The 12,584-nt window shown below is 42.3% G+C and overlaps 1 protein-coding gene across 14 annotated transcripts in view; it reads left to right on the top strand.

Annotated features, from left to right (window-relative positions):
- CIT (citron rho-interacting serine/threonine kinase) overlaps positions 1-12,584 on the top strand; it is a 168,862-nt gene that overhangs the window by 89,934 nt on the left and 66,344 nt on the right. For 12 of the 14 annotated variants that reach the window (XM_042911697.1, XM_042911707.1, XM_042911705.1 and 9 more), the window contains 6 exons: positions 1,083-1,253; positions 1,550-1,600; positions 2,121-2,174; positions 4,765-4,905; positions 6,703-6,828; positions 10,195-10,290. In XM_042911697.1, coding sequence (XP_042767631.1) covers positions 1,083-1,253; positions 1,550-1,600; positions 2,121-2,174; positions 4,765-4,905; positions 6,703-6,828; positions 10,195-10,290 — 639 coding nt within the window. The remainder of the gene's footprint in view (positions 1-1,082; positions 1,254-1,549; positions 1,601-2,120; positions 2,175-4,764; positions 4,906-6,702; positions 6,829-10,194; positions 10,291-12,584) is intronic. The other 2 variants (XM_042911708.1, XM_042911704.1) reach the window with 1 other exon arrangement.

Genomic DNA, 12,584 nt, shown 5'->3' with positions numbered 1-12,584 from the left:
TGGTTAACATGTCCTTGTTCAAGTGATACCGCTTCAATTATTTCTTGGGAGAACAGATCTTAGAGATGTATATTGTGGGTATCAAGGATAGTCTTGATTCAATTCCTTGTTTTTTTCATTTTGTATCCCTACCCCTGCCTCAAGGCACCTTTGACTGGCTCCATTCTCATTCAAATCCTAATATGCATAAGCTTTGGTTTTGCTAACAGAATATTTTCATACTTCGCCCCAAAGTTTTCAAAACCACTGCCCATTTCTCCTGGTAAATCCAATTTTTGAAAAACCAATTCAAATGTTCTGTTTTGATTTTAGAAATTCATTTTGGAAAAGGTCAGGCTGTTTGGATCACTTTAGAGGTTTGCTCAAGGGAAAAAGATAATTCTTTCTCCGGAGTTGTCCTCACAAGTTATTTTGACCAGAGCCAGTGCTTTCTGACTCTTCCAGATTTCTGGGTGACTTGCATTTCAAGAGCAACGTTAAGTTCATCATTCAGTTTTGGGCCCAGAGAAATTAATGGTGAGAAACCGACATGATGAGTTTCACCTTCCAAGAGTCTTTCCACGGAGATTTCCAATTATCCCCTTGTGCAGCCTGAAAGGTTAATTTTAAAACTAGTACCATATCTAATTGTGTTAGGAGCACATGACTTCTAAAGGACAAATCTATATAAATGATTACCCTTGGAGGAAAGCTACATGTAAGCAGTTTATCCTGGTGGTTTAAAGAACATCCCTTTCAGCTCTCCTGTGTTGCAGATGCCTTAAGGTTCTGTGCTACTTGTGCAGTATTATTTGCTCAGGGGATCTTATTAGGTACAGGCACATGTGTTCCAAAGGGTGTTACTAATGATACATGATCTACGTTAAAATAGTTGAGGGATTTAATGTTCTTTGCTTCCTCCTCACCCTCCCCACACCTCTCCCTTCTGCCTGTCGCTGTCCGCCTTTTCCCCAGGTCTCTTCTCTGCCAGTCAGCCTTCAATGTGCATCTTCCCTCCGTGGTCCGTGGTCTTCTGTCTTCACTGCCTGTCTTTTCTTTTAGGAGTTCTAAAGTTCGTCCTTCTTCCCTTGCCTGCTCTTTAGGAGTACCAGGCTCAAGTGGAAGAAATGAGGTTAATGATGAATCAGCTGGAAGAGGACCTCGTTTCAGCGAGGAGACGGAGTGATCTCTATGAATCGGAGTTGAGAGAGTCTCGGCTCGCTGCTGAAGAGTTCAAGCGGAAAGCCACAGAATGTCAGCATAAACTGATGAAGGTAGCCAGCCACCTGCCAGAAGGCTGTTTTGGGGGGTAGACTCCTGGATGGTCTTTGCAAGAATAAAGGGAATACTAGCTTAATCAGTGTACGTTTGGGAAATAATGGAATACTCTGCAAAGCTCCTGGTCCTTATTTATAGAAGATAACTTATTTATCATCATCATCATTATTTGGCCACAGAAAACGGCCAAATAATTTCTATTTCTTGGTAGAAAGTACAGCAGGCGGTGTTGTCTTTATACGACTTTAAGGCTCTTGAGATTTCCCAATATGTTTTATCTCTTAAATTACAGGCTAAGGATCAAGGGAAGCCTGAAGTGGGAGAATATTCCAAACTAGAGAAGGTATTTTCCATTATTGGTGTTGCTATTTTTGGTAGATAATCTTTTAAATGCTATTCTCCATGGCCAGTCATTGGTTAAGAATGCTTTTGCAATGGACTGAGAACTCTCTTCTAGGTTTATTTTGATGGCCAATCTGTGGGCAAGCATGTTTAACTTAGGTATGGTTCCAGGAGGGGTACAAGACACCTCATTTTTTATCATGCCCGATCAGAGTAACATACAAACCGAGACTCTTAGGAAAACACACGTGAAAATTTCTATAGTCTTAAGGCACCGGCAACTTCAATTCTCTTGCCGTATGTATGTTGTTGGTTCTAGGGAGATTGTCAGCATGGAGGTTTGCATTGGGACATTCAAAGTCTTCTCTGATAGGCCACTGGTCTTCCTCTCCATTAGTAGGCACTGGAAAACAGAACAAAAAGACCCCAGAGAAACCTTCAGAAAATAGAACTGCGCTAAATGTAGCAAGACGTTAATGCCAATTTACCTTTTGCTTTATTTCCCGGGATTTTAATTATAGATCAATGCTGAGCAACAGCTCAAAATTCAGGAGCTCCAAGACAAGCTGGAAAAGGTAAGCCTGAGGTGATTTTTTGGGGGAACTTACCCCTCATTTCCAAATACTTTTCGTTGCCTTGTCCCGGAGCCTGAAAGATGAGAGAGACCGAATTAGTCAGCCAGCACCGAGGAAAATGAAGGGGGAGTGAGCTATTACCTGAAAATATCAGAGCTCTGAATATAGTTTTTTTTTCCTTTTGAGACATGTCAGCAGTGTTTATTTTTAAAAACCAAGCTGTGCGAGACACTCAAGTAAAAGTTCTAATTATACTACGACAGAACCCAAGAGGCCAAGAGGCCAGCTTCTTTCCCTTCAGGGGGCCAGGCTCCCCGTTCTGCACATTTGTAAGAGAGGCAGGTGTTGTTCGTGACCCAAACTGCTTTCGGTGAGAAACTGTGGGCAGCATTCCTGCCCACTGGAGGGCTGGGGGGAACTGGGGAGTCAGCTCGGGGTGGGGGAGGGGGTGCGTTTGGCTTACACCATCCTGTGCATTGGTGGCTAATGACCCTCCTCTCAGCCAAACACTGGAAATGCCAACGAAAAGACCGGAATGAATGTGATTCTGAGACATGCCTGTCGCATCAGGAATGCGAATGTGTTTCCTGGCCTGGTTTAATAGAGCCTCTTCTTACTTTTTTCTTTTAAGTTGTGGTTAAAAAGCATATAACACTAAATTCACTGTCTCTGAAGTGCTGTCATTTTAAGTATAGAGTTTGGTAGTGTCGTGGATATTCACATTGTTGTGCAGTGAATCCCTAGAACTTTTTCCATCTTGCCAAACTGACTCTTTACCTGCTAATTCTCCTTCCTTCCTCTCCCTAGCCTTTGGTAAACCACCGTTCTCCCTCTGTTTCTGTGATGTGGACTGCCTCAGATACTTCATATGAGTAGTATCATACAATATTTGTTCTTTTGTTAACTGGCTTATTTTGCTTAACGTGATGTCCTTGAGGTCCATCCACATTGTAGTGTGACAGGATTTCCTTTTTTTTTTTTTTTTTTTAATGTTTATTTATTCATTTTGAGAGAGAGAGTAGGGTACAGGCAGAGAGAGAGAGAGAGAGAGAGAGAGAGAGAGAATCTCAAGCAGGTTCCGCACTGCCAGCGCAGAGCCTGACATGGGGCTTGATCTCAGGAAGCGTGAGATCATGACCTGAGCCGAAATCAAGAGTGGGACGCTTCTCCGACTGAGCCACCCAGGCGCCCCAGGATTTCCTTCTTTTGAAAGGCTATGTGTGGTGCCTGGGTGGCTCAGCTGGTTGGGCATCCGACTTCGGCTCTGGTCATGATCTCACGGTTAATGGGTTGGGCTCTGTGCCGACAGCTCGGAGCCTGGAGCCTGCTTCGGATTCTGTGTCTCCCTCTCTCTCTGCCCCTTACCAGCTTGCACTCTGTCTCTCTCTCAAAAATAAATAAATAAACTTAAAAATAAATAAAGACCGTGTGATACTCCACTGTGTGGATAGACCACATTTTCTTTATCCCTTAATCCGCCCCTTCTTACCTACCCTTGAGCTCAGTGATGAAAGCCTCTACCATCCTCTTTCAGCTAGAAGTTTGTATGAGGATTCATGTTTCTGTCTAGAACTGTGTTCTACACTACAAGTGTGATGCCAACCACACATGTCAGCTCCTGGTGTAGTTTTAAATTTTCTAGTAGCCACATTAAAAAGGCAAAAAGAAACAGATGAAGTTATTTGATACAGTTTTTTAATCTGATATATCCAAAATATCATTGCTGCATGTGTCAATACTAAAATATTTACACCGTTTCAGCTTTTAAATGAATTAAAACATAAGTAAAACTGAAGATCAATTTTCCAGTCACACCAACCACTTTGTAAGTGCTCAGGGGCCATGTCTAGCTAGTGACTCCCATATTGGATGGTGCTAGTGTTCAAGTTTTCTTTGCAGTTTTTGCTTTTTAGAAATCATATTTCAAAGCAGATAAGTGTGAGACTATTGGTTTCTTATGCTCAGATCTTTGCTCTGATGCTATAAGAGCTACAGTATAGTTAAGACCCAAATGAAAATTAACTTCCAAAGGTTTAGCTGTTTTTTTCTTTCAAGCACAGATTTATGAATTACCAGTGCATCTGTGGCTGTTGTATCCTTTGACAGGTATTTATTTGAAAAAAAAGTTTAAAGTATAGTTTTTATTTTGTTTTCTTATAAAAGTAGTAAAAAAAAAAAATCCCTAATTAGCAAAGGAGATAATTAAGTAAGGTGAAAATTAATGCTGTGAGGCATTAACACCTGGGCAGATAAGTCCACTAGACCCTTTTTGTTTACATTTACTACGTTGCACTGAAGCTAAGGTACTAATGATCATCAGATACACCTTTATCTGCGCACCCCAAGAAGGAAAAATTGCTGTCCATTTTAACTGTAAGATGCATTCCAAATTCAGTGATGTTCAAAATATATATAAGTGCGCTTGGGCATAGACAAAAATACAGAATCAAGTGAATGTTTACAGGTTTTGAAAAGGGATATGATACATATATACTTCGTATTACCTGACTTTTCTTGTTGAGGAGATTGTCACCATCTTTTCGTGTGAGTAAATCTGGCCATCTGTCTCCTGTCCCTCCTCTCCGGGCAGGCTGTAAAAGCCAGCACAGAGGCCACTGAGCTGCTGCAGAATATCCGCCAGGCAAAGGAGCGAGCCGAGCGTGAGCTGGAGAAGCTGCAGAACCGTGAGGACTCCTCTGAAGGCATAAAAAAGAAGCTGGTGGAGGCCGAGGTGAGCAGGGGACCTCAGCCCGCGGTGGACTGAGCCTGGGTCCCGGTGTGGCCGCCTGTGAGCTGCTGACCAGCTTTGGGCCGTGCGGAGGGAAAGACACTGCAGAACCACCTCTCGCTTATGTCTGACCAAACCACTTTCCCTTCTGCAAATCCTTTGAAGCCTGAGAGGAGTGGCAATGTTTTCCCCAAAAGGGAAAAAGAGATGGGTCACAGCAGCTTCAGGTAGAAAGATGTTCTGCTAAAAGCTTTGCCTTTCTGTTTTCCTCGGACCTCACTATGCTGCGAGGATTTATGTTCAGTAGATGAAGTGTAATTCCATCCTGAGTTTTCTTCCCTCTGCACCCTTGTTTTTCCTTGCCTCTTCCCCATGGTGTTAATGACATTATTTTTCAAGGCTACACCTGTTACCCGTGTGTCGATGGCCCCCAGGCCTAGATTTTGGGCCTCTTCTCTCCCTCGAATTCTTTGTTGTTGTTGTTGTTGTTGTTGAAATCTTTGAAATAATTATACAGGGAACACATGAGTATCATCTTGTTGTAAAAAATTTGAACAGTACTGAAGAATATAGAATAAAAAGTAACACTTGCCCTTCACTCCGCCTCCCCGCCGCCGCCGCCTCGGTGATGGTTCCACAGAACAGATCGGAGTTGATTTAACCATCCCCCCACCCTGTTGCTGGGCCCTCTGCTTTCCCTGCCTCGGTGCCGGCTGGTGCATCAACTCTAGAATGAACTCAGTATCTTCCCCCACGAGTGGGGCTCCCTTCTTAATCTCCTCATGCCAGCCAGGGCCACTGTCATTTATCTGGTCACCCCCTGGCTTGAAACTTTGACATCGTTGACTTCTCCTTGCTCCCCTGCCATTCAGTGAGCCACTCAGTCCTATAAATCCAGCCACGCTGTCTCCCCCTGCACCTCCCCTTCACCCCTGCTTGCCGTTTCTGTGGGCCTCCTCATGGTCCAGGCCTTCTTTCCCTTAGATGAGCACACTAAGTAATTTCTTGGCCCTCCGCTCCCCGTCTTCCCTTCCCCCCAGCTGGCTCATATGATATAAGGCTCATGGGCCTCAACACAAGGCTCATCAGCACCCCCTGCCCCATCCCAAAGCTTTTAGAGCTTCTCTATGCCTTGCTTGCACCCCTCAGCTTGGTACATGAGACTCTGAACCATTTGACTCACAAGTGCCCCCTTTCAGTTTTTCTGCTACTCTGTCCCCTAAAGCATCTTATGCTGAGCCATGGGAGGCTTCGCCTCGGCCTAAACTGGCTGCCTACCCCTCCGTATTTCTGCTAATGCATCTGCCTTCATCCGAAGGGCCTTCCACCCTCACCTCCCACCCTTCGCCCTCCAAAGCTCACATCTCTGTGACTTCTCCCTTCAGCTTTCGGTGAAAAGGCCTCTCTCCTGCCTGCAGCCTCCCACAGCACTCTGTACCTATTTTCTGTATGGCCCTTCCCCGTCTTAACCTATATTATGTTTCTTTGTGTTTGTCTTATCTTTTCCAAGGGCAGGAATTATGTCGGCTTCGCCTCCATATTTTCCGTGATGCCTAGTGTGATACTTTGCAGATAGTAGGTGCTTGGTAAATATTTGAATGAATGAATGCACTCTTGTAACCCACACAACCGAGTACTTGGATTCTAGAAATCTTATTTTTTCTCACTGTTGCTTCGGATGCCCGAGACTTCTCTTCCTGCCTTGCGCGTATGCTTCTCGAGGCCGCTCTCCCTCGGTGCAGGCGCTATGCCCATAGCGGTTACTCCATTAAAACTCTCTGATTGATTCATGATCTACAGGAACGCCGCCATTCTCTGGAGAACAAGGTAAAGAGGCTAGAGACCATGGAGCGTAGAGAAAACAGACTGAAGGATGACATCCAGACAAAATCCCAACAGATCCAGCAGATGGCTGATAAAATTCTGGTGAGCAGGAACAAAAGCTGAAAAGTTAAAAGACCAACAGGTTAGAGGTTGCAGAGGGAAGGGGGTGAAAAGAAGAACGGCCTGCTGTCAACAGGGGAGGTATCTCCGAGTAGGCGAATGGAGAGAAGTGGTTTCAGTGTCTGCCACATTCCTAGGATAGCACGAATAACGAAATGTCGGACGTTTCAGCACCGGTAACAGATCCGTAATTATTACTTTTCTGCTCTGTTTGCTACTGCCTGACATTTTAAAAACACGAACGCGCATCCTCTGTCATTTCCGTTAAACGTTTTTACGGGAGCATTTACGTACCACCATCAGCAGAGTTTTGTATGGCTGTTAACTTTGCGAGGCCAACTTAAAAAAAAAAAAACAAAAACAGCAGGGATTTAGACCTTTAAGACCAAAGCCCAGGTTTTTGCTTTTGGAGAAGAAAGAAATTAGTCACGCAGGGTTGTTTTTCTCAGAGTAGTATTTGTCATAGATCCGTGTTCACCCACTCACTCTCTCTGCCACATTCCGTTATTAGGATTGTTCCCCGCCCCCCTCCTTAATTTCCTTAGATGTAGCAGGTCTTTTTTTAGGTTTGTAAATCATCATGATTCTGTTTTCGGCTCTGGTGACCAGATTAACTTCATCAAGGAAGCCTGGCTCTGGGAGTACTTGCAGATGTGTTGCAGTTTTGTCCCAGGCAGGTGAACTTTTTGAAAGGACTGTCCTTGGATCTCAGTCCCCAAGCCAGGAATGTGTGCCCCGTTTGGGAGTCTTAGTGATGACATGGAGTCTGTTCATGGTCCCTTCCCCCTGCCCCTAGGGGACCCTCTGGGGTGGGTGACTGTTCCTTTCTGCCATAAGGAGGCGAGGCGGTGAGCAGGGCCCTGCACCTCTCTCTGTCATCTCTGCATCACTTCTGGGAATTGAGTCACCTGCAGCCAAATGAACTCAAGAATGGCCAACTTACAGGCCTGCCCTTAATACCAAAACTACCCCCAAGCCCTTCAAAACTTTGCCTGTCTATGTTTGCATATATGCACGAAGATACGGATGCTCTTGAGCAAACAGGTGAAAGAGAGATTGGTTAAATTGTTTTGCCTTGACACACAGTCTTCGTATATACGTCTGCACACAGAGGCAAATGTGACCGTTAGTCTGCCCTTTCTGTTCTCTTGTTCCCTCATCAGAGTTTCTCTTGGCGATTGTCAAGTGTGTGAATTTTATCGTGAGTAAAATTAGATCCCACCAAGATCCCACCACTCTATCCCTTGCTTGGTGCAAACAAAGTGGTTAAGTCTCTTGTGGTTGCAAAGTGTTTCTCTGTTTAATGGCGATGTGTTCATTCATTCATTCAACAAATATTTAATGAGCTTCTACTATGTGCCAAGCACTGTTCTAGGAGCTGGAAATGTAGCAGCGAACAACAGTGTTTGCATAGCAGGACCGAAGAGTCTGATCTTATACATATAAGCAAAGTTAACATTTTAAAAAAATGACAACAACAACAAAAAATGCCAAACCACCAAGAAATCAGATTTAGGATATCTGCTTTTCCAAAGATTCACTTGCAATTAAAATGTAGGAGCATAGACTTCTCTGGACTTTTGGATTCTGTGTTGTAAACTGCCATTCATACATAGATCAGAAACTGGGTATTAAAAGTTCTCAGGTTCAGGTATCTGAGCATTTGACCTATTTTTAGATTCTGCTTTCCGTTCCTGTGCTGTCTTAGGAGGACTGAAACTAAGAAAAGATGATTATCAAGTGATTCCTAACATAAAGAAAGAGCAAAACAGATTTCTTTGTTCAAGGGTATCTTGCCACCTGCCCAAGCACCTTTGTGGTTGTGCCTTCATTTATCGGAAAGTGCCTGTTGCTCAAGAACCATGTGCTGACAGGCTGTGAAATATCCAGGACACGGGCAAAGGAGGTCCTTAATACTGTTATATAATGATGGTGCTTGGAAACAGATCCCCAAATGTCAATTGCTTTAAAATATTTGCTATTCTGATAAGACTTTTCACAACAGGTAATTGGGGTTCTCATGACAGCAAAATCTTTTGCTTAAATGGAAGAAGTCATTGCAGGAGATCCTTTAGTGCACATAAAGCCCTTAAAGTATGTTTTTATTAATTAAAATCCTGTTTACATTCAACTTTTCAAGATCACATCTGTTGCATTGCAATAGATCTTGTGCACCTGCTCTTAAAATTGAACACTTTACTGGCCCCCGAAGCAAAGTCAGTGCTGTAGACTTTAGAATTTCAAAAGCTTAATCAGTAACATTTTATGTGCATGTGAATCTGAAAGTATTTTTTCCCCATTTTATGGGCACATCCTGTATAATTTCCTCATTCTTCAGAATGCTCATAATTACTTCCACTTCAAGGAAAAATTTCAAAACAATGTGAAGAGATGAAAACTTGGAGTGATAACTTTTGATATTAGTAATTAACTAATGGGTCCAGATTCACAAGAATTAATGTAGATGCAGATATCTGCAGTTTACAGAGTGTTTCAGTGGATTGAATGCCACCTTTTGTAAGAATCAGTTTATGATACATTAGCAAATGAATTGGTATAATTTCCAAATGAATTACAATTTTGTTTAAAAGCAGAAATCTTAGAACGAAGGGAACATTGAATCCAAACTATTTATATTCCTCCAAATTCTCTTCCCATCTTTAATATATCTGCATACATATTTACGTCATTATTATCAGTGTATTTTATGTTCTACTGTTTCCATTAGCTCTGTATCCTATAAACGTGATATGATGTGAATGTCCCCAGTCACATTCTCCACACGCCAGTTAAAAAAAAGAAAAACAAATCATTCCAACTTCCAAGTGTTTGAACTGTAACATTAGTTTTCTTCACAGCTAGGGCTCTTGAGCAGTCATGTTGATAATCAGGAAAATATAAAATATTTTTTATCATAAAAATGCAATTTGGAAGTTAAAAGAAATTAAAGATACTTTTCTCATTTAAGGGACAGTGAAAATGGCCTGAGGCTCAAGACAGTGGTCAGGGGCTTTGTGCTGCACTAAACTCTCAAATGTTGCCTTGTGACTGTCATTTCTCTGTGCACAGGTGAAGAGCTGCCTTTGTTTGTCTGACCTGTCACACTGACAGAGTTCTGATCCCAGCCCACCAGCTATGTGTGTATGTGTGTGATTTACTTGGACCTGGAAAACCCAGGGCCAAGGATGGGTGGTGGTTTCCTTCCCAAGAGCCTTAGGGCTAGTAACGAAGGAACACGTGCCTGTTGCTTGTGGTACCGGTGCCAGAGTCATGTTTCCTGTGAATGTCTACACACATGAGCTATGTCTTCCCCTTTGCACACCTGACCGCCTGTTCTTTTGTGTCCAGGAGCTGGAGGAGAAGCACCGCGAGGCCCAGGTCTCAGCCCAGCACCTAGAGGTGCACCTGAAACAGAAAGAACAGCACTACGAAGAAAAAATTAAAGTAAAGACACTTTCTGATCTCCCCCAGCATTCTTCCTATGGCACGACATAGCTTCCTGGGCACTTTGGGTCACTTCTTGCTAGACTAGAGGACTGTTTGGGGTGAATGCTGTCCTCAGGCCATGGTGGGTGGTTTCGGGGTGTTACCCATGTGGGGGTCTTGATATGCAATGTTCAAAAACAATTTTTTAAAAAAATTTGTTATTAGTCTCAGTTCTGTCTTTAACATATTTTCACCCCACTGTCATTTGGTCCATGGTAATTTAGATTTAGCCACAGACTCACCATTCTTTGCTTTTAATTTCCTTCCGGCATCTCAGACCTGATCCTTTTCCTTTTGTTTAAAGCATATCCCTGATGACTTTCTTGAGTGAAGACCTGCTGGTGACAAGTTCTCTGTTCTGTGTGTCTGAAAGAATCTTTGTATCATCCTCATTCTTGAAAGGTGTTTTGACTGGGGACAGAATTCTGCGTTGGCAGTGATTTCTTAGAACATCCTTTGAAAATAACATCCCATCGACTTTTGGCTTCTATTATTGCTAATGAGAAGTCAGCTGTCAGTCTAACTGTTGCTTACTTTGAAAGTGTTGATCTTTTTTCTTTGGCTGGTTTTAAAATTTTGCTCTGTCTTTTGTTTTCTAAAGTTTTTGGTGTGATGCATCTAAATGCAGATTTATTATTTATCTTGCTTGAGATAAACAGGACTTTTAAATATATTGGTATCTTTTAAATTTAACAAAATTTTTTTAATGTTTAGTTTTGAGAGAGAGACAGAGGCAGAGTGCAAGTGGCGGAGGGACAGAAAGAGACAGGGAGACACAGAATCTGAAGCAGGCTCCAGGCGTTGAGCTGTCAGCACAGAGCCGGACCCAGGGCTTGAACACATGAACCGTGAGATCATGACCCGAGCCGGAGTTGGATGCTTAACTGACTGAGCTACCCAGGTGCCCCTATCTTTTATCAATTCTGGAAAATCACTGGTCACTATATCTCCCATATTGTCTCTTCTCCTTCCTTCTTCCTTTTTGAGAATTTGAGAAGGCATCACCTCTAACTTTTTTCATATTTTTCCATTTCTTTCTCTTTTGGTGCACATTGTGGGTAAGTTCTGGCTGATTTTCTAGTTTACTAATTCTTACCTGTCAAATCTGCTGTTAAACCTACCAGTGAGTTTTACATTTCAGTTACTGTATTTTTGGTTTCTAAACCTTTTATTTGGCTCTTTTGCAAGTTTACTAGATTATTTAAGACAATAATTTTCTATTCCCTACATTCATTTTAAAGCTTGTCTTCTGTTTCTTTAAACACATTAGCATAGTTTTTTATGTTCTTTATCTGATAATTCCAATATCTGTTCTGTCTGAAGGTCTGTTTCTGCTCCACTGTTTTTCTTCGTTGTTTCTCATGGTGCCTGTCTTCTTGTGTGCTTGGTCAGCTGCTCATTTTCCTTTGAAAATTATTAATGAGAATTCTTTGAGACTTTGAACGCAGATGTGTGCCCCCTTTGGGAGTGGTTCTGGGCTCAGATTTCTCTATCTTCTTACTCTTTGAAGCTATTAAAAATGAAGCTCGAGTTTATTTGGTTCAGCAAATGCCTCAAGTTAAAAACAGCTTGTGTCCTTCTTAACTCTCCAGGTTTCTGCTTTCACTTAGGATTTTAGTATCTAGTTTCTTACTCTCTTGCCAACTTTTGGGAAAATGTTTTCTGTATTTTATCTAGTATTTTAAATCATTTTCCATAGAAGAGCTGTTAAATTCAGTTATTATTTCAATTGTTGAAATAATTATTTCAATTCAATTATTATTAATTCACTGATCAGAAAAAACGCGAGCTTATCTGTTTCCTTTTAAAAGCACATCACATTTTCATTATGTTTTTGGACAAAGTCTTTAACTCAGTTTTTGTGTTCCTGAGAATCAGACCTTGGTCATTACATCTCAAATATTGCCTCTTCTGCTTCCAAATCAGACAATTAAAGGAGGCTTTTAATTTTTTGATGATCCTGTTATTGATTCGGTTGGTCTTTTCTGTTCCTTTTTTGGAGAACCAAACATGTACATGCCCACGCACTATCAGCATCGTCACCACCCTGGTCATCCCCCTGCCCCCCCCCCCCCCTTTTTTTTTTTTTTTAACCCCTGGTGTTACTTTTGGTTATTTTTAATTAAAAAAAAAAAAAAATACAGAGGGGTGCCTGGGTAGCTTAGTCGGTTAAGCATCCGACTTCGGCTCAGGTCATGAACTCGTGGTCTGTGAGTTTGAGCCTTGCGTCAGGCTCTGTGCTGACAGTCGGA

Source organism: Panthera leo, chromosome D3 (assembly GCF_018350215.1).
Source record: "Panthera leo isolate Ple1 chromosome D3, P.leo_Ple1_pat1.1, whole genome shotgun sequence".
Taxonomy (NCBI): Eukaryota; Metazoa; Chordata; class Mammalia; order Carnivora; family Felidae; genus Panthera; species Panthera leo.
This window is presented reverse-complemented; position numbering and strand designations above follow the sequence as displayed.